This window comes from Myotis myotis, unplaced genomic scaffold, assembly GCF_014108235.1.
Source record: "Myotis myotis isolate mMyoMyo1 unplaced genomic scaffold, mMyoMyo1.p scaffold_m19_p_10, whole genome shotgun sequence".
NCBI classification, from domain to species: Eukaryota; Metazoa; Chordata; class Mammalia; order Chiroptera; family Vespertilionidae; genus Myotis; species Myotis myotis.
This window is the reverse complement of record NW_023416314.1, coordinates 66,341,484-66,363,393: the sequence shown is the minus strand read 5'-3', so window position 1 is coordinate 66,363,393 and position 21,910 is coordinate 66,341,484. Positions and strand designations below refer to the sequence as shown.

The following is a 21,910-nucleotide window of genomic DNA, read 5'->3' as shown; positions in this document are numbered from 1 at the left end:
GCTGACACATAGATCACTCTGAAGAAATGTTATCCTCCAAAAGCGGTAGAAATCCAAATAAGAAGGACTGATACTACTCCTAAAGAGTAAATCCTAAATATACAAGAACTTTGCTTTCCAGCTGTATAAACCATCATAACAGTCTAGGTGGGCCATGGCAATTGTATCTATTTTCAGTTACTTCACCTGTTTATCATTCTGCTGAGGCAAGAACTACGTATTTCCTGATTTAAGACCATTCTGCTCTCTGTCCTAGGGGAGGCCTGTTCTTCAGTTCACTGCTTTCACTAAGAGCTGGGCCTTTTTCTTCAGATGGATGACTTACTTACCATTTGGTTCATTTGGCTGATTTTTTTCCTCCGCCTCCATGAAGCAGTAAATAGACCTTACAATTTGAAACTCGGGTTTGAATGCAGCTTTGAAACCTACTCTGCAGTTTTGAATGAGTAATTTAATCTGAATTTCGTTTTCTTTACTTCCACCAAAGATTATGAGAAAACTTATGCAACAGGCTTGGCAGTTATTACTTCCCAAAGCTCTCTCTTCCTGCTCCCTCACCTTAGACTGACCAACTGCATATACTGCTGCTCCTTGATCAGCTAGTTTTTCTATAAAGTCCAGTGTTTTAGGGGGCCTGTCTAAAGGGCTAAATGTAATTATTTTCACAGAATTTCAAATCAGAGAGAAGTAATGCCCTGCTGGGTAAGCCTTACACTTGGTTTTGGATGTCGTTTCCATTTTGTCAGTTCAGTTTATACTGTAATTACGGGACTTGGGGGAGGGGAGTTTGAAGGCAAGTAACTTCAAACTAGGATTATGAGTGAGAGACTTCACAAGGAGATCGCACAAGAGCTGATTCTTACTATAGAGGACAAATGTCAATGGGAGAGGGAAAGGAAGACAGTTCTAAAGTAGATCACAACAAAGCCAACGTATGTTCAGGTAACAGTAAGAAGCTGGAATGTAGGGTTATGTTTAAAGTTTATTTCATTGTAAGGTTGCTTTTACAACCACCCCAAAAGTTCCAGGAAACCCCTCATTCTTTTCTTTATTTAATCAAGGCTTCAATGACCATCACACTCCCTAGAGGGGGATATTTCCTGGCACTTTTGCTCAGCACTGCCAAAGCAAAGCACTTGTCCAGTGTCACGGGTGCGGTTTACTAGATAACTCTCATATAACTCTATATTACATATATAATGAGTCAGTTCATTATTTTTACATATGTATCTTAAGAGTACCTTTGAATTTAATAGCCCCTGAATAAAGTTCAGACTTTTTATTCTATGAATAGCCTTTAAACTTAATGAGGAACATAGGAATAGCACCCTTATCGGACCTATTGCTTGGATGTAATCAGATTGCCTAGACTAGTCCTTTGAACAATTCCAGGCCTTGGTGAAATATTTTAGCAGCCCAACTTGCACAGGTAAAACCAGAGTCTTGGCGCCCTCTGGTGGTAGAATGGTCCTTACAGTCAGACTCAACTAGGAAGAGGCAGGCGTGTATGAGCACAGAAGCCACAGGATAATAAACATGGCACATTTTCCTAGATCATCTTTACTTGAAGATTTTTTTGGGGGAAAAAGATGGGTAATGCAAAACATTTTTATATTAAAACAAATGCATATAATATTGAATAGAATATAAAATTTACATTACTTTTTAAGACAAAGTAAGAGACATCAAAGACATTTCAAGGTAAGCTACTCATGAGCTTCAGGCTGATTCCTAAACCCTGGGGAAGGAGAGACCTGCATGCTCAGTCGGATATCCTGGGGGCTGCTGCTTTCATAGAGAAATCTGAGAAGCAGCAAATTAAGTGCTTACTCATTTGGCAACATCCTAGTGGGTTACTTAAATAAGTAAAACAACATGCTTTCTCATCTTGGAGCATTTTAACCTGCTTTTAAAAGTCCTGAGTAAATAGAAGCTTTATGCTTGAATTGAAATTCATTGCCTCCTAAAATGATTTTTTCCCCCTCCTATAAATGCTGTTAACATGCCTAACTGAGGGTATGACATGCGAGGTGGTCAATATCCTAAGAACCCTGTGGACTGCATCACCTGATATGAAGTTACAAGTACACTTTCCAAGGGTGTCATAAGGAATGAAAAACAAACTACTCACCTTCTGCAACAAAAAGGAAACAAAACAAAAACTGAAGAACAAGAGTATATACAATTAGAACTATGTAATGATGTCATTTAGGGACTGGAAAACAATTAGCTTTTAGAGAAGGGGCTACTGCTGCAGCATTTGCTTTTCATATTTTAAATAACAAGAATTTCTTTTGGGGGGAAAAAGCCAGTATGCTTCTTTTCCAAATCTTGCTTATTCTCTATAATTGTCTTTTTTTTTTTTCTTCTGTTGACAACAATTTATTACTTTGCAATAACAGACTGAAGGTGTGGATGCTTCATGTAGAGATTTTGTAGGGTGATTTAGCAATGGATTGTCCCTTTTATGAAGTACGAGAGACAGGATTAATAAAAAATGCTTAGAAGCATATAATGGGAGGCAAATTCTGGAGGATACTGCTGAGTTTTTAGGGTGTACTAAAGAAAGGTCATTCATGACCTCCCATACAGTTTGCCTTACTATTCTGAAATTTTACAGTATTTATCTTTCTTCTTGGGACTGTACTCTTCATTTTACAAAGCCTTGAATTAAGACCAAATCACATGACAATAGTTAGGAAAATGCAACTTTTTTTCCCTGTTTAAGTAAAATAAAGAGTCTGGAGCAAAAATGTACAATTTCAGAATAACTAAAGGGGGAATATTAGTGGTAAATTATGCCGTGCTGGGAAAAAGAACAAAAAAAAAGGCAGACACCAAATACCTCCATTTTCCCAAGATTAAATGATTATTAAAAAAGCGTGCCACACTGTATAGAAATCAACATTCTCTCCCATAATTCTGTGCATCTGGGACTATAGAAATGTCACTGTCCCTGTCCCACATCTTCAAATTAACATTCTCAGGTCACAACAATAAGTCTTCCCAAAGGGGACCTTCCGGAAAAACAAGCTATTTCCTCGGCTCATATTTCCCTGGAAAACAAATAAATACAAATAAAATCTAGTGTGAAGATGAGATCAACCAGTCCAAATCAGTAGAGATGCTTCTAGACATGTTTCTAGGAGATGTAACTAAGCAGCTAGGACAAGACCAATGATCATTAAGAGTAGCAATTTGTACTTTCTGACTCATGCTAAGCTTTTGTGGAACTAACTCCAATTTTGCCACATGGATAAGGCAAAAAATTTCTTACTTATTTAGAAAAAATTCCCAGTTTGGACTCTGGCTCTGACGCTTGCTGGCTGGGCTAGGAAATGAATCACTATATACAGAGTGCTGAGAACAGTCCTAACAGTCAGTAAGTGCTAGCTTTTACTTATTTTTAAAAATACATGTTTTTATTGATTTTTAGATAGCGAGGAAGGGAGAGAGAGAGTTGAAAACATCGATGCTGAGAGAGAATCATTGATCAGCTGCCTCCTGCACAGGGATCTGCCTGTAAACTGGGCATGTGCCCTGACAGGGAATCGAACTGTGACCTCCTGGTTCAGAGGTCAGCACTCAACCACTGAGCAACACTGGCCAGGTGCTTTTATTTATTTTTTAATAGAATGGTCAGGTCTCTAGGAAGTGGTTATACAATCTTATAATTAAAGCAGTAATGTGTGAGTTTAACTGAGTAGACTGTGAAGTTAGATAGCCTACACATAGATCCCACTCTCCCAAATATAGGTCGTGTAACCTTGAGTTACATAATTGGTGTTATTTAACTGTTCAAAATCCCAGTTTTTCCCATATGTAAAGTAGGATGATAGGAAATGGTTATTTTGCCCAGCCAGTGTGGCTCACTTAGTTGAGCATCATCCGATACACCAAGAGGTCACACATTCAATTCCTGGTCAGGACACATGCCTGCATTGTGGGTTCCTTCCCCAGTAGAGGGCATGCAGGAGGCAGCAGATCTATGATACTCTCTCATCATTGATGTTTCTAGCTCTCTCCCTCTCTCCCTACTTCTCTCTGAAATTAATAAAAATATATTTAAAGGTGGTAAAAAATATATACATATATATGTTTAAAAATAAAATTGTAATAAAAACATAAAGAAAAAAAAAGGCCCTAGCTGGTTTGGCGCAGTGGATAGAGCATTGGCCTGAGGACTAAAGGGTCTCAGGTTTGATTCTGGTAAAGGGCACATGCCTGGGGTTGCAGGCTCGATCCCCAGTGCGGGGTGAGCAGGAGGCAGCTGATCAATGATTCTCTCTCATCACTGATGTTTCTACCTCTCTCTCTCTCCCTCTCCTTTCCTCTCTGAAATCAATAAAAATACATATTTAAAAATAAAAAATAAATAAATAAAAGAATTCTATCCTGGATTCAGGAGGGGCTTGTTGTGTATGCACACTGAGCATAAACAACTGCAGTGGTACTGAACTTTATGAACAAAGGCCTTTCTCATATGTACCACTAGTGCTATAATATAATGAAACAAAGAGTTTCTTCATATATTTTCTTCTACAATCCTATAAAAAGTGCTACCCACTTGCCCTGGCTGGTATGGGTGGGTTGGACCATTATCCTGTGCACTGAAAGGCTTCAGGTTTGATTCCCACTGGGGGCACCTATATGAGGCAACCAATTGATGTTTCTTTCACACATCAGTGTTTCTCTCTCTCCACTCCTTTCTCTAAACTTAGTAAAAAAAAACATTTTTGGGTAAGGATTGAAAAAAAAAAAAGTGCTTTCTACTCAAAAACAGCTTTAAACTGATGGCAATTTTAAGTGGTCCTGTGTTAAATTTAGCACACAGCCATCCATTACTTTGGTTCCTAATAAAACTTTGCCTAGAGTGATCAGGAATTTTTGGTTGCAGATGATATATCTCACAGCAATAACAAACAATAAATTGGAGTCAAAACAAAATGATTCACTAACATATTTAGGAGACATAACTAAATGACTAGGACAAAACTGGGACTAAGCCTCTAGCAGTAAGAGATCAGGTCTATCAAGATTATTGTGAACAAATAATGACATAAACAACTTCTCATTTCTCCGTTTACTCCTACCACACTGTGAGAAAAAACTTGAATACATAAGGAGATTCTGAGAAGTTACAAAAAGGTGAAGTGGGGAAAAAAATCTGAAATCAAGGCTATCATTTTCACAACCAGGATAAGCGTTTACCCGGAGCCCATTTGTAATTTGAATGTGATAACTCAAAAGGCATCTGGATCACATCTAGGGATTCCTGCTTCTTCATTACCCCTGCTGATTTCTAAGCAGCATATTTTACTCCTATGCCAGATGACATATGGAACACTGTCAAGGGCACAGTAATTGGTAGCTAAAAGGTAAGCTACAAGAATTAACCTGGGATCCCAGAAACATTATTTAAGAAAACAAACAAGAACAAAATAAAGTAAAATATATGGAGGAGGAGGTGTGTGAAGGGGGGAAGAATAGGGGCAAGAGAGGAAGAGAGAATGAGAGAAGTACCTCTTTTTGTAGCATGCTCCAGCAGTCTATCCAAGAAGTATATATTGGGGAGTAAGGAGGGCACCCACCAGCAAGCCTGAAATAGAAATAAAGATGAGCCATTCAAGTTAATATTCACAAAACATTCTCTCAAGAGTCCAGTAAATCTTTGTCAAAACATTCTTCTGCCTAGAAGTTTCTCTGAGAGGCAATTTTAGTTCTAATAAATTTCCCTTATATTTATGTTTTGAAATCAACGAATAAACTTCAGTTATGTATTTTCTAAAACATCTAGGTTTTTAATTTATGGAGATATGAAATTCTAAAACACATCAATTATATAACTAAAGAGTAGGAAAATGGGATTTAAAAACTAAGTGGTGTTTAAAAGCACCTATTGAGGGAACAGTGGCTCTTTTTTCCTCCCTGGCTGCCTGAAGATCAACCTTCATCATGAATGACACAGGAACTATATGGATCAGGAAGCTAATGACCAACAGACTACTTCAGCAGAAGCAAATGGTCATTAATGTCCTTCACCCTGGAAAGTAAACAGTACCCAAGACAGAAATTTGGGAAAAACTAGCCAAAATGTGTAAGACCACACCTGATGTCATCTTTGTGTTTGAATTCAGAACCTACTTTGGTGCTGGTAAGACCACTGGCTTTGGCATGATTTATGATTCCTTGGATTACGCAGAGAAAAATGAACCCACATATAGACTTGCAAAACATGGCCTAAATGAGAAGACGACGACCTCAAGAAAACAGAAAGGAACGCAAGAACAGAATGAAGAAAGTCAAGGGGACTGCAAAGGCCAATGTTGGTGTTGGCTAAAAGAAGGAGTAAAGGTTCTGCAGGACTTTATCTGTGGTGATTGTGCAGATTTTTCATGAAAAGATTAATAAACTAAACTTTTATGTGAGGAAAAAAAAAGGCACCTAAATATGACAATGGATGTAACAGTGGTGACTACATGCTCTTACTCACGTATAATCACTTCCTCTCCAAAAATTATAAGGAATAAACACACTTAACTCGTCCTTCAAGTATGTTCTGGGCTAAAATATGGCAGCTACTCTACAAAGCAAACAGAATGTAACATGATATGAAATACTAGAGGCCTGATGCACAAAATTCGTGCGATGGTAGGCCTTCCTTCTCCTGGCTGCCAGCACCCAGGACTGGGCTTCCCTCCCGGATCGATCACTCCCCCCCACCCCAGGCAGAGGGAGGCCCTGCCCACCCGCCGCAGCGCTACTGGCCGGGTAGCCTGGGCCTCCCTCTTTGGGGTGATCACGGAGCCCCCTGATCAATTGCCCTGCAGAGGGTGGCCTGGGTCTCTCTTTGCGGGGCGATCGTGGAGCGATGGCGGGGCCCCCTGACCAATCGCATCGCACCCGCCTTGGCTGTCCTGGCACCAGTGCATGTCATAGTGTGGTTGTCCAGACAGTTGTTCTGCCCTTTGGCTGTTTGGTTGATTTGCATATTATGCTTTTATTATTATAGAAGATTATTATAGATGACAACTGTGCTCAAAACTCCATACAGCTTTCCAGTTGCTATCTTGTTGGAAAACAATGACATACACGTCCAATGGTATATTGTATCAGGTACTGTATTAGAACAGAGTTCTCCTGAATCGAATCAAGAGGCAAAACCTGTTTCAACTTGGTATGGTCACCTGGCATCTAGAAGCTTGAACTCAATGGTGTCCAGCACCACATCACACCTATCCTTCCTGACCAATACACTAAAAGGTTAAGAAACTTTCCATGGACCAAATTCCCCATTTTTCTTTCTTTAAAACTCACTTTCTCCTAGGAAAAACAGGTATAGGTTGTCATTCAATCCCTGATATACCTGTTGTAACTTTCAAGGAAAAGAGGATAAAGATTTAAAATAATGGAAAGATGTAAAAATAGAATAATTTGGTAATTATCCAGTCCTTTTCGGAACAGGACCTATAATGGCAAGTGCATATTATATTTAAGGACTTGAGAAACATTATCTATGCTTTCTCTATTCCAAAAAAAGAATATGAGGTGGCCACTTATAATATAAACTAGAGGCCTGATGCATAAAATTTGTGCAAGAGTAGGCCTTCCTTCCCGTGGCTGCCGGCATCGGCTTCCCTTCAGCAGGCACCCGGAACCTGGACTGGCTTCCCTGGGGCCGCCCGCAGGTATCAGGGGCCCAGGCTGGCTTCCCTCAGACCACCTGCCGGCCCAGGCTGACATGTAAGCCTGGCTTCCCTCCGGCCCCAGCTTCGTCAGGAAGGACGTCTGGAAGACGTCCGGTCTAATTAGCATACTGCCCTTTTATTATTATAGGTTAATGCCACTGCTGATACATGGGACTTACAGAGAAAAAAAATTGGAAATATAGTAATAGCATCAACTGTATTTTCCTCCCTGACATTTCCACCAGGACCACTCTGCCTGTCAAGCACACAGCAGCCAACTACTAGGAGAAGAAATGCAAAGCACTTACCCGCAGTTGTTGACAGCCATGAGATTAGAGACAAGCACAAAGGGATAGGTCAACATACTGGCAAAAAACTGTAAAACAGTAAAACAATAGCTAAGTTATTAGGTCATCAGTCTCCTTTCTTCTCTTCTTTCTTCTCCCTTAAATTCCTAGTGCCTCTGTGGTCAAATACTCCAATACTGGCTTTGCTTTTTCAGTATTCCAGGAAAGACTAAATGACAAATTTTCAGCTTGAGATGCTTCCTTCTCTTAATATACCACTATAGCTAACATATTAATAAAGGCCAGAAGAATTCCTTATTTTGTGATTGAGTCCTCATTCAAATAAAACTGAACTACAGTATTTAAGAGAAAAAGCAAATATTACTAAATACAATTTCAAAACACCCCTGAAGAAAATAAGAAAAAACGCTTGGCTAGTGTGCTCAGGTGTTGAGCATTGACGTATGAACCAGGAGGTTAACAGTCTGATTCCCAGTCAGGGCACATGCTCAAGTTGTGGGCTCAATCCCAAATGTGGGGCATGCAGGAGGCAACCAATCAATGATTCTCTCTCATCATTCATGTTTCTATCTGGCCCTCTCCCTTCCTCTCTGAAATCAATAAAAATATATTTTTTTTTTTAAAAAAAGAAAAAAAACATGAGAAGCCTTCCAAAAACAATGAAAATGACTTCAGAAGTCAACTACTAGAAGGCTCCATATGACTAAAGTGGGTGCCTTCTCCACGGTAAGATCAACGGGCTGCAGGGAGAAGCAGCCCTGAGAATCAGGGAAAGCAGTGATGAGAATGCCCACATCCCTCTTCTGAAAGCTCAACACGAAACCATGTGGGCTCATTATCACTGGTACTGTTATGTAGGAACTCTGGGCTATTCTTAGCTCTGCCAAACATTAACAAATCTGACTTTCCTGGGAAACATCTGGTTGCTTCAAAGCAGTGATAATACAGGCCAAATTAAAAAAAAAACACACACAAAATTCCTAGGAGGTTAAAAGGAGTTAAAAAAAACAGCAACTCACTCCTGTGACAGCTTGGGAATAACTCTTCATTTCATTCATGGTAGAAACCTAAAACAGGAAGGAAGCCTTTATTAGAATGAATAATGAGATGAAGTTGATATTAACAGCTACTTGTCCCCAACCATACCCATATATTCTATCTCTAAATTATCAGTGACAGCTTAAAAATTAATTTTGAGCATGAAAACATAAAATACTGATTATGAACATAAAAAGATAGTGGTCAAAATGATGAATTTGATTCAAAATCAGTAGACATATTCACAGCAGATGAATTTATAAAATGGCTTAGGAACCAATGTAACAGCCTGAGGATTTCAAAAGAAAATGAGATTGTTAACCTGTCCCCATGTCCTAGAAATAAAATCTCCAGAAATTCCTTTTACCATATACCTCTATGTGCACCCAGCTGTGTTCCAGATGCTTTGGAGACCAGGCTCTGTACTCAAGAAGCTTACAGCATGGATTTAGTCCTATCCCTGGGTCTGTTCTATTTTCCACCATGCGAGGGACTGCTTGTGTACAAAGAGGCCCACAACTGCTGAAGTGGGGGAAACATTACTTCTAGGGAAGGCCGACTCCCCAAACCTTCCAGACTGAGGTTTCTAGAAAGCCCAATACAGGAGTTACCTTAACATTTCAGATTAGATAAAACACACTGAATAACTACAAAACAGTCCTGCTTCATGGTGGCCTCTACAATTAGCTATCAATAAAGAAGTGATCTCCTTGCAGCAGAGACAGGGATAAATCTCTTGGGCTTACTCTGCTACACCGAGGACTTTTTAGGTACATTTCTCTATGGTAAATAGCATGGGTCATTCCGTGAGCCTTTGAAAACTTGACTGATGTTTAGCTACATAATGATGAGTCTGGCACATAATAAACTGCCATCTTACTTTTTAAAGCTAACCTAGCTGCCGATCGAATACAATAAAGTCAGCACTAGCACATCTCATCAAGGTCACAACCTACCCCACTGTCCAGTGCATAGGTATTGACGAGGTAGGCCAGTGAGTTACAGAGCCACAAAGAAATGATGTCACCTAGGAGGCGAGGAATAAGACCCCTACATGAAGAAACAATACAAATAAGAATTAAGAAGTGTGATCAATAAAAAGATAATCCAAACACTTCCCAATGAATTAGAGATTTCAAAACATTCTAGAGAATGGAAAAGACATCGAATAACAGAACCTAGCCCTTATTCTAGTTGATACAACTGGACATGAAGCTAATCCCTAATGACGTTCATTCCTATTTTTAAAATGCAGGCCAGCCATACCCTTCAATCTATGGCCAATGGCTCACCTTACTATTAACAACTACTCTGGAGAAGAGACTTAAATACCTTTTTTGCTAAACTATACTTTATATTCAAAGTTGGCAGGGCAAAAGATGAAAAAAATTACAAAATGAAAATGATCCAAACACAGGTACAAGTAAGAGACATAAAAAACCCATGTTTTGAGAGTCTCAGTGATCTTTGTGGGGGAGCATGGAATAGTGGGACAAACATTAGTCTACAGACTGAAGACCAGACTGTCACATCTATCAGATCAGCTATATGACCAGCATCAAATGAACTTCCCAGAGCATCCATTTTAAAATATATATCTAAAATGAGAATAGCCAAAGCCAGTTTGGCTCAGCGGATAGAGCGTCAGCCTGCGGACTGAAAGGTCCCAGGTTCGATTCCGGTCAAGGGCATGTACCTGGGTTGCAGGCACTTCCCCAGTGGGGGATGTGCAGGAGGCAGCTGATCGATGTTTCTCTCTCATCGATGTTTCTAACTCTCTATCTCTCTCCCTTCCTCTCTGTAAAAAAATCAATAAAATATATTTAAAAAAAATAAAAAAATAAAATGAGAATAATATGGCTGTTCTGCCCATTTCCCAGAGTACTTAGGACACATGAATAAAATCAATTATGTAGAAACACTCTGAAAATTAAAAAGAACCATTTACTTAATAATGTAGTTTTTACTATTAATTAAAAAAGAAGAGGGTAGTAATTTTAAGTTCTTTCAAAGTAAATTCAAGGGAACTGATATACCCTTGCAAAAACATATTCTCTCAGGATACACGTTAGATGATTTTCCTTTTTTCAAACATTAATTTTCCTTATTTACACTTACAAAAATCACACACACAAATCAGCGATTTACTCACGCAAAAAATCCTATCATGCCCTCTTCCCGATAGATGGTTACTATGGAGTCACAAAGTCCACTAGGTACAGAGGAAAGAAAGGTAAAATACATTAAGATTCTTTTCAAGCTATTTTTTAAATATCCAATTATCATTTCTGACACGGTCAAATCTCCCCTCCCCACCCCACCACTTTTATCACTCTCACTCTGCAAAGGCGGTTGATTTTGGGCACAGAACTGAAGGTATTACTACCTAAGGATATTGTCACATAGAGCCATTGTGAGTTTTGGCTTCAGTGGCTCTGTAACTTATGAGGTCCCAGGTAGGCTCCTAAACCTGCCTGGGCCATTTTCTACTATTTTCTGGTTTTTATGCAGATCAAATGATATAAGGTATATGTACTGTTCTATAAACACTAAGGCAACATAACAATGTAAAGCACTATTATTCTAATACATTGGTTTCAACATATCTCCTTGAATACTTGAAAACAAAGACACTTACCAGTACTTGGATTCTCTGCCAATGAATTGTACCATGGATCTCAGAGTGATCACTACAGAACACAGAGAAAAAAAATTTTTTTAAACTATACTGAGATAAATTTTGATAGCCCTGAAAAAAAAAAAAAAGGTTTTCCCACCTAAAGCCACTTTGCTTTCTGGATAAATTAGATAAAAGCCAAAACATGAAGCATACAAAAACATGCAGGCAAGGCACTTTACTGAAATCCCATGTCAACCATCTAAGCAGTCAGGAGAGATCATGTTATAGAAGAGAATAAATCAGATTTCAGTTATCAATTGCAAACATACCATGGAAGGGATGTGTGATGAGGGTAGCAGCAGAACGAGCCATCATCTCTCGTGTTGTCTAGAAACAATCAACACACACTTCTGAAATCTAAATAAATGACACTCAAATTCCTGTGAGAAGTAATGTGGGTGGATATTGTAGAATAAGAAAGTGAGCGACCAGCACCCTTGCCCTGAAGTCAGGAAGAATAAGTAGTTTAAATAATTACAATATAACACACCATCACTGTATCATATCTTTCATTCATGGATTTCAATGTTTAGTTACTGCTTAAAGTTTCTTGGCAAAGATTTATTATCTTCTTAATTTTTCAGACAAGAAAAACAAAAGTAAAGAAACAGGGAGGGCCTGGCCATTGTGGCTTAGTGGTGGATTGTCAACCTATGAAACAGGAGGTCACGGTTTGATTAGTGGTCAGGGCACATCCTGGGTTGTGGGCTCAATCCCCAGTGTGGGATGTGCAGGAGGCAGCCAATTGATGATTCTGTCTCTTCATTGATGTTTCTTTCTCTCTCTCCCACTTCCTTCCTCTCTGAAATCAATAAAATAAAAATAAATAAATAAATAAAAATTAAACAAACAGGGAGAGTCACCGGGAGTCACTGAGCCAGAATAAAACTATGAGGCCTGTATTCAGATTATTAAGTGGCTCTCTCATTGTGAGTGATTTCAGAGACTGATAACTATGCTAGACAAATGTGAGGCTCAATTTTATCTGTACCAACATCTCTGGGAGAACAAAACTTTGTTTTTTTACCACAACCCTATAACCCTGCAGTATCTTAGAGCTGCTATATTTATCCTAGTTTATCTTTCTTTTTACAGGACTCCATATAAAGGTAGTAAAGAAAGCTAAATTATAATACTTGGAGGCAGTTATAAATAGATCAGGTCAGTTATTCATTTTTGCATGTAAACATCTTCAGTCACTAAGTTAAGACATTCCTCACTCCTATTCCAGAGGTAATTCTGAAAAGATCCTATGAGACGGGATGGGTAACTAAAGTTAAGAAAAGACCAAATGCCTATTAATACATTTATCTCTACTTTTAAGGCAATTCACTCCAAAGAAAACCAAGTTGATTCATCTGACATCTAGACCTACAGTAAGGTTTGTTTTGGAATATATATTTTAGATGGCAGCACTTACTAGAAAATTGTGATCTTACTAAAGACAATTAGACAATGTAAAGACTAAGAAATAAGAGTAGTTATGAAAGCCATAAATATTAAGTCAGGAATGAAACAGACTCCAATGGCAGAGTATAAGAGTGGGAAATGAGTCATGAGGAATCTTCCAAAGTCAGAATAATGTTGCAAAAGCATTTCTGGATATATAATATCAAACACACAAAGGGCCTGGCCACTATTTTAACATCTCTGTACTAGAGAATTGTAACTCTACTCTTTTAGTAGAAACCTCTTCAATTTTAAAGATGAAATGAGTGGCAAAATTAAGTTTCCTTGAAATGTACATATTCATAACAGCACACAATGCTTTTCTTCTCTCTCTTTTTAAATATTTTATATATACACACACACACCAAATTACATTGAAGGTTTAATTCCATTTGGAATAGACAGTGCACAGACAGGCCTGATGATCCTGATCCTACAACCACCACACTGCACATCCCCTTATTTAGGGAAATAGCATAGGCCATAACTCATCTCTTACCTCCTTGATAACTTGGTCGAAGGAAGATGGAACTTCTTTTGGTACATTTCCTGGTCCTAACTCCTGGAAATCAAATAAAAGACATAGCTTGATGGTTTTAAATAGAACTGTTAAATAGGAGGTCACCCTCTATGCCAATATTCACTGAGATGAAAGGGAGACTGCCTGCTTGCCCCTTCTCCTAAAGAGGACCAAAGAAGAATAACTTGCAAGGGAAATGGGCCCAAGCATACAAATCAGCTCCAACATACCTCAACCTTGTCACTCTCCTGGTAATGCTGCAAAGGAAGAGAAAAGAAAGGATGAGAAGGGCTGTCACAGTGTCACTGAGGGAGGACATAAAATGAAAACTCTATTGGTAGAAAATAAAACCTTTTTTTTTTTTGCTGCAAATCTCCCATTAACTTCTAACTTTAACTAGTCAATTATAATTAGCTCTAAGACAATCTTGTTGCTAAGTTTAACATACTGGGTCAGCTGAAGGGACAAGCAAATGCTCAAGAAAACACATCTAAAAGGAGAAAAAGGAAAACAAAAACAAAAATCTAAGATCATTTACTAAACATACATTTAACAGAAAACAAATTTGTTAAAAACATAGCCTAGGACTAAGGCCATGGAAAAAACCTCCTGTCTTTCACAGAGAAAAGCAGGACCAATACCAAATTAGGGCAAGACTCTTTTCTTCACTGTACAAAAGAACAGAGAACTGGTGCTAAGTCTGAATAGCTGAAATCGCCTCACATTGTCTTTTGTATCTCTTTCCAAAACAAGCAAAGAGAGACTTTTTTTCTACCAGGGAAGAGAACATGAATACTGATGGAGCTCAGTTATATTGAAAGAGGAAATAGTATTTGTGGGATATTTCAGAAATAAAAGATGGGCTAGGTGAAATTGAAAGACTCAGACAATTAAGCTCCTAGTCACACCAGATTAAAAAATAGACAACACTTTATCTTGTAAAAAGAATTATGTTTTTAAAGATCAGAGGCAAAAGAACAAAGATCAAGATTAAACAAAATAGTGTTTTTTGGTCAAATTAGAGGTCTTTGACTAGAATTAATTGTAATAGTTTCGGGCATGTTTAAAACAGTTCTCACTCATTTCTAGACTTTGCTTTTTATTCCATTAATAAAATTTTCTACCTGTCACTTCTACATTATTCCAAACAGATTTTAGTTTAACCCTTGTTCAGATATGTAGAACTCTTTCTTATAAAGTTTAACAGTTGCATCAACCCTGAATTGGTCTGTCTTCTTGACTGCATAACCTCTTTTTGATACTAAATGTAGTACCAATCCCGTTATTTTAACTGCACGTGAAACACATATTCCAATGGATATTTGGATACCTCAAGTTTGTCCTACTTTCCGGAACTTGGTTTTAAGCAGTAATTTCACTTTGCTCTCAGTCTATACCTAAACCTCTTTGACTACATGACAATTGCCTTTGTGTATATGAATCTCATTTAGGTAACAGCAATACTTTCCCTGAGCCCAGAGTAGGGTGTGACTAGAAAAGAAACAGTAATCAATGCACCAAAAAATCATTAATACTCCATCATTCTGACCCACAGACTACCCGGAACTGGGCTTCTAAATTCAGTCCATAGGCACGACAACAGGAGTAACATTAAGAGCCCAGCTGGCATGGCTCAGTGGTTGAGCATCGACCTATGAGGAGGTCACAGTTCAATTCCCAGTCAGGGTACATGCCCAGGTTGTGGGCTCAATCCCCAGTGTGGGGCATGCAGGAGGCAGCTGATCAATGATTTTCTCTCATCACTGATGTTTCTCTCTCTCTCTCTGTCTTTCTCTCTCCCCCCCCCTTCATCTCTGAAATTAATAAAAATATTTATATATATTTTAAAAAAAGAATAACATAAATAATATTAAAATAACTGGAGGTTGAAATAGTTTCCATGTGAGAAACTGACTGAAAAAACTCTCTAATTCAAATCAAGGTCGAAAAGCACTTAAAATCTAAGGCAATTAGATAATGCAACTATTTAACAAAATCATGATTTGCTGATCAGATGATAAAACATTAGAATTGGGGCAATGTTAAAGCCTAAAAAATTACAAGGAGGATTATACTGAGTACTATTTAAATAAGCCATTAGTAAATATTTGGAATTTAGCACATCTGATACATTATAGGTTGAAAGTATTATACAGATTTGGTTAGCATACACTACTATATATTTTGAGTTATAACACAGAGTATAACACACTCTTGGTACCAGTAGGAGACAGAATAATTCACTAGGAAAAAAACCATTAATTTTGCATTCTCAATTATACTAATGCTGAATAACCTTCTCATAGACTGTTTTAAATGATATAAAATTTGTATTCATAACAACCTTTATAAATAGAGCAAAGGGCAATGCTGTTTGACCTACATTGTAATGATGCAACTGAGAAACCAGTACAATTAAAATTATATGCTTTAGCATTTGAAGTTAAAAGAAGGTGGTAAAACAAAGGATCACTAAAAAAGAAATAAATGTAACTTTGATGTTTTCAAAAACATTATGAAACATCTCAAACATACAGAAAAAAATTCACCTTTATATCCACCACCAATAAATGTTAAATAGAGGTTAACATTTTGCCCCTTTTGCTTAAGATCTCTTGCCTTCTTAAAATAAAATGCCACAGCCCTAACCGGTTGGGCTCAGTGGATAGAGCGTCAGCCTGCGGACTGAAGGGTCCCAGGTTCGAATCCGGTCAAGGGCATGTACCTTGGTTGCGGGCACATCCCCAGTAGGGAGTGTGCAGGAGGCAGCTGGTCGATGTTTCTCTCTCATTGATGTTTCTAACTCTCTATCTCTCTCCCTTCCTCTCTGTAAAAAATCAATAAAATATATTTAAAAATAAAATAATAAAATGCCACAGATGTAGCTAAATTCCACCCTTACCTCTTCCCCCTTCCCAAAAGTAACCACTACCCTGCAGCTGTTGTATATTTTAGTGAGGGTTTAAAACAAATTTTCAATTTATGCAAATGTAACACAGATAAAGAAACAGTGCACAAAATACAAATGTATAATGTAATAAGTAATTAAAAGGCAATATCCATATAGCCACGGTCCAGGTCAAGAAAAATCATTTGCATTACCCCAGAACCAATGCAAGGTCCCTCTTCCTCTCTCTCCCCCCACAAATAAGTATTATCCCCTGACCTTTATGTTGATCTTGTTAAAAAACTTAAATTGTAACAGAAAGCATTTTACTAGGGATTACTCTAGAAATAAGAGAATAACTTCAGAATGAGTTATGTTTCAATCAGCTTTACTTTTTCAAAGAAATAAAATCAGCTATACAGGAGATCAAATAAGTGTATTTAATTTTTGCTCCAACAATAGGTTCAATTCTGGTCAAGGGCAGAATGCAGACTTGACCCTCAGCCCTGGTTGGGGTGCATGCGGGAGGCAACCAATCGATGTCTCTCTCACATCAATGTTTCTCTCTCTCTGTCTCTCCCCGTCCCTTCCACTCTCTCTAAAAATGAATGGAACAATATCCTCAGGTGAGGAAAAGAACAACAGGTTCAGAGGAAGAAGGTTGTGTAATAAAGATCAATTATTTCATTTCACACAAATTCCCTTTGCTTCCCAAGATAGAATTAATAATGGGTATTTCATGCAAATATTTTTAAAGAAGAAGAAAAGCCACGGCATATAAATATATATTTGGAATCGATAAGTAGGACAAACTGCATAAACGATAATCTAAAGCTGTAGGAAGATTATCTGATTTTCTTCTTACCTGTAAAACTTTGCCATGGACCACAGTCCCGAGAACTCCTGAACACAGCCTTGGAGTTAATCCTGTGAACAACCCACGCTTCCCATCGATGCTCGCAATGTGCTGAGCTAAGAACACAAGTCAGAAATTTAAATTCTAGTTGAAGGAAAGGGTTACACAGAAATTTCAAGGAAACATGGTTTCTAACAATTTTTTTCAGTAACTCCTGCCTGTCATGATCCTCAATGTCATCCAATTCCAAATAAATCAAAGACACTTACCATAACAAAAGAGACCAGGAAGCTGACATACTTGCCGCCCAAAAATATTTCGTCCAATTGTTGGAGGAAGAGGTTCATATCCCACCTTTGAAAACAAGAGAATACATCATCACTACTAAGCAATATTCCCTTGAATGCCTTGGTTGAAAGGTCTTGAATTAAGAACAAAATTAGGGTTAATATTTAACACAAGTTAAAATGCAGTGTATGTTTTCCAAGGCGATGATGAAGCATCATCCTTGACAGTTTTTTGTTTTGTCGATTGATAAGACTGGTTTCAGTTAACTCCAAGTTTTCTTTTGGTTCAAATTCTATAAGGCAAGCCATTTAGCTGAGATACACTAATATCAAACTGAAAGTAGAAAAAGGGAACTTCTGTGCTAGGAAAGCAAAAATATTTTCTGAAGAAAACTAACACATTTCATATATTTGGACAAAATGAGAAGACTAAGCTATCAACTTTGTATTTGGTTAGCAAAACAAAACACTCAAAAAGCAAATGCAGATACAGCTGGATAATTCACTTGGGGAATAATTACAAGCTATGGCCACGTTAAACAGCAGACTGTCATGAACAACCAAACGAAGGCTACTTTAGAGTTAATGATTATCATCTTATTTCTACAGTATATTCTTTTTAGAGTTTGAGAGAATGAAAACGCTGTAGGACACGGTTTGGGCTCTACTGCGGTGATTCTTAACCTGCTCAATTAAATAACTCCTGACGGAGCTCCCTGAAAGTGTAACTATGCCACTATTTTAAAAACTATGTATTTGGATTTCATCTTGAAGGGTGTTTGCTGGTTTCCATTGTCCAAGAACTGCATTTAATACCAGATAAGACTCATCATGATCCCGTTTTCTCAAGCTTCCGACCAGGGGAGCTGGTTGCTGAGAATATGGCAGGAATGGTTTCCCCAGGATTTTTACAAATATATCTCATTTTTAAATATTGGATTAAGCATTCTCCTACTGGGAATTTCTGTGATCGCTTTCTTATCGAGTGATATACCTTTTTCTCTTGCAATGATAATGGCTGTTTCTGGAGTTGTTTTTGCTGTTATTGTTGTAATGTTCATTTTCTATGAAGCTGGCCAAAACTCAGGCGATTCACCGTTCGCCTTAGAATTATCAAACCTTGGAAACACTCAGGAGCGCAGAAATATTGATTGTGAAATGGACGCATGGGCAGCAGGCACTAGACCAGGGGTGGGCAAACTTTTTGACTCGAGGGCCACAATGGGTTCTTAAACTGGACCGGAGGGCCAGAACAAAAGCATGGATGGAGTGTTTGTGTGAACTAATATAAATTCAAAGTAAACATCATTACATAAAAGGGTACGGTCTTTTTTTTTTTTTAAGTTTTATTCATTTCAAACGGGCCGTATCCGGCCTGCTGGCCGTAGTTTGCCCACGGCTGCACTAGACTATAACTTCTATTAAACCCAAATATCTTTGGGCCTTTGGACCCCTGTTTATAAAAAACAAACAAAAAAACAAAACCATGTATTTGGGAATTTTACCATAACCCCTGAGACACTTGGCAACAGGTAGATTTTGTGTAATTAGGATTAAGGATATTCAAGTTTTTGAGGCAAAAGCTTTGAATGTCACTAGAAAATCCTACGTTCCGTAAAAGTACTGGGCAATGGACTCATACCGATTTACTGTAAAATGCTGTCATTGGAGATACTCTCTGGCCACAAACCTGTCAACTCCGGTTTAGATGACATAGTATACATTCCCATTCAAGTCTTTGTTCTTGGATCAAATAACTTATTTTACAATAGCGTTTTACATATAGAATCCGAATCCACAAGGGTCAACTCAGCAACACACCATTTGGGTCAGCATCAACTCAAGGTGGTCCTTCCTCCCCAGTGTCCTTCCTCCCCAGTGTCTTGCATATATTTTTTGTTGCTGTTAATCCTCACCGGAGGCTATTTTCCCATTGAGTTTTAGAGAGTGGAAGGGAAGGGGAGACAGAGAGAGAGAAACATAGATGTGAGACAGACACTTCAATCGGTTGCCTCCGCACTCACCCCAACCAGGGCCGGGGATGGAGCCTGCAACCCAAACACTTGCCCTGGACCAGAATCGAACGTGACCCTTCAGCCCGCGGGCAGATGCTCTCTCCACTGAGCCAAACCAGCTAGGGCGTGTCTTGCATATTTTTGACAGAAAGGTAGACTTCTTGATTTTTTAAGATGTTTTTTTATTGATTTCGGAGAGGAAGGCAGAGATTGAGAGAGAATCACAGATCCCCTGCCTCCTGCACGCCCCACCCAACCGTGACTTCCGGGGTCACAGGGGGTCACTGAGGCCGGCCGGCCGGGCAGAAAGGACGACTTCTAAAGGCGTCCAAGCCTTGGCACAAGGCGTGATGTAAGTATGTCAACTCTCAACAAAGGTAAGCTCTGTGAGTTCCCTCCCACCGCAGGGAAGCTAAAAAGGCAACTGGTAACACTAACTTTATCATAGGCTGAAACCTGGCCTACTTGCCTGTGAATACAAATACCTTTAAGAATTGCCCTGAGCGGCGGCCTGCGGACTGAAGGGTCCCGGGTTCGGTTCCGGTCAAGGGCATGTACCTTGGTTGCGGGCACATCCCCAGTGAGGGGTGTGCAGGGGGCAGCTGGTCGATGTTTCTCTCTCATCCATGTTTCTAACTCTCTGTCCCTCCCCCTTCCTCTCTCTAAAAAGTCAATGAAATATTTTTTAAAAAAGAATTATTTTACAGGGCACTGGAAACTAACATATATGTTTCAACGCGCTGACACTTTCCGCTGAACTGATTTCCAGCGCAGACATGTGATTTCGGCGTCAGGTGCCACATGGGCGGCTGCCGTCGAGGGCGCTCGGGACCCTCCGCAGTTCCGGGCCCCCTTCGCGGTCCCCGCTGAAAGGGCTCCTGTGTTTATCTGGGGCTAAAATCTCGGAACAGAAGAAAGGCAGTAAGAGCAGTCAAAGGAGAAAAATAATGCTCATGAAATGTTAGCTCTCATTTCAGATTTTAACAGATCTGCGTGTCTCCCGTCCGGGCAGGGGAAGGAGGGAATACCGATTTCGGAGGCGAGGGGTGGGTGGGGGAAGCCCTCGGCGACGAGCGGCCGAGATCAACCTCAGGAGAGAAAATACAAAGTTCAGAGGAGCCGCCGTGCAGGGCAGGGCGGCAGTTGGCGACGGGGACGGGGCGGGCCTCGCCTCCTGGCAGAGAAGCCGAGCCCCCGAAGGCCCACAGCGGCGGATGGGCGGCGGGCGGTGGAAGCTGTCCCTGCCGGGAAGGACGGGGCCGCAGAGGAGCATCTCGGGCGGCTGAAGGCCCGGGAAGGCTGGAGCCGGCCCTCCGGCGCCGCGGGCAGCGGCAACCGAAGAGGGAGCCGGGCGGGGAAGGGAATGGCGACGACTCATACCTGGATGAGCACCTTCACGTACATGAGCGGCTGGGACAAGATGGTGAGACCGGAGCCCAGGAGCACCTGACTGGCCGCGTCCGCCATGATGGCACCCGCGGACGGACGGACAGACCGAGCCACCTAGCGACCAAGCCGGTCCCGGATCACTGGCCCGCCCGCGGCGCGCGCGCACGCACACACAGCGGCGCGCGCCTCTCCCCCTGGCCCCGCCCACCGCCCCGCCCCGAGAAACGGCTGGCGCTCGCGCGCCCGCGCAGGGGTCTGGGCGGGGCCTACGGGACTGGGGCGCATGCGTTTTGTAGTAGGATCCGCGCCCTCCACTAGGAACGGGAGTTTCTCCTGCGCCTGCGCAGGCCGGAAGCGCCCGGAAGCAGAAGAATGGGCGTGGCAATGGGTGTGTGTGACCCTGACAGCTAAGGCAAGGTCAGAAGAAGAAAATAATGGGAAGGATTCTTCGTTATGACTCGCCTCTGCAGTTGGCATTTGGGCATCAGCAACATAAGGTCCAAAGGGTATTCGCCGTCAGAACCATAAAAAAAATCTAATAGCCAACAAAAACTATGGTTGCTATTCATGCATTCATTCAATTAATGCTAGCTTCTCAGAAATGCTTTTTCTGGTCTTTCTGTAAATTTACCTCCCCCTTATTTCCTACCACAGCGTCCTGTAGGACATATCCTTGTAGTTTATCTGTTTGTCTTCTCCACACTACAATGTAAGCTGACTTCAGGAACTTTCAGCCTTTTTTCATTGTATATTGAGCCTGGCACATCCCAGGTGCTCATGAATGAACAAACAC

The 21,910-nt window shown here is 40.0% G+C and overlaps 1 protein-coding gene and 1 long non-coding RNA gene across 2 annotated transcripts; both read right to left on the bottom strand.

Annotated features, from left to right (window-relative positions):
* Nucleotides 1-2,301: 2,301 nt before the first annotated feature.
* On the bottom strand, nucleotides 2,302-21,289 carry MTCH2 (mitochondrial carrier 2). The gene is made up of 13 exons (XM_036325886.1): nucleotides 21,109-21,289; nucleotides 17,696-17,780; nucleotides 17,436-17,542; nucleotides 13,914-13,940; nucleotides 13,663-13,725; nucleotides 11,984-12,041; nucleotides 11,673-11,724; nucleotides 11,187-11,246; nucleotides 9,991-10,084; nucleotides 9,016-9,063; nucleotides 7,997-8,064; nucleotides 5,524-5,599; nucleotides 2,302-3,056 (listed from the first exon to the last, which is right to left on the bottom strand). The coding sequence occupies exons 1-13, from the start codon at nucleotides 21,193-21,195 to the stop codon at nucleotides 2,970-2,972; spliced, it is 912 nt and encodes a 303-aa protein (XP_036181779.1). The 5' UTR covers nucleotides 21,196-21,289; the 3' UTR covers nucleotides 2,302-2,969.
* On the bottom strand, nucleotides 19,042-21,102 carry LOC118665042. The gene is made up of 2 exons (XR_004970521.1): nucleotides 20,452-21,102; nucleotides 19,042-19,635 (listed from the first exon to the last, which is right to left on the bottom strand). It is a non-coding gene; the product is annotated as an uncharacterized LOC118665042 (long non-coding RNA).
* Nucleotides 21,290-21,910: the final 621 nt, after the last annotated feature.

What these genes read in the sequence shown, in the direction of transcription:
- MTCH2 (XM_036325886.1), bottom strand. Translation starts at nt 21,195, where the DNA reads ATGGCGGACGCGGCCAGTCAGGTGCTCCTGGGCTCCGGTCTCACCATC. An exon ending in TCGACCAAGTTATCAAGGAG is followed by an intron (nt 12,042 to 13,662) that starts GTAAGAGATGAG and finishes GATTGTTTCTAG; the next exon opens with ACAACACGAGAGATGATGGC. An exon ending in GGAGCATGCTACAAAAAGAG is followed by an intron (nt 3,057 to 5,523) that starts GTACTTCTCTCA and finishes TTTGTTTTCCAG; the next exon opens with GGAAATATGAGCCGAGGAAA.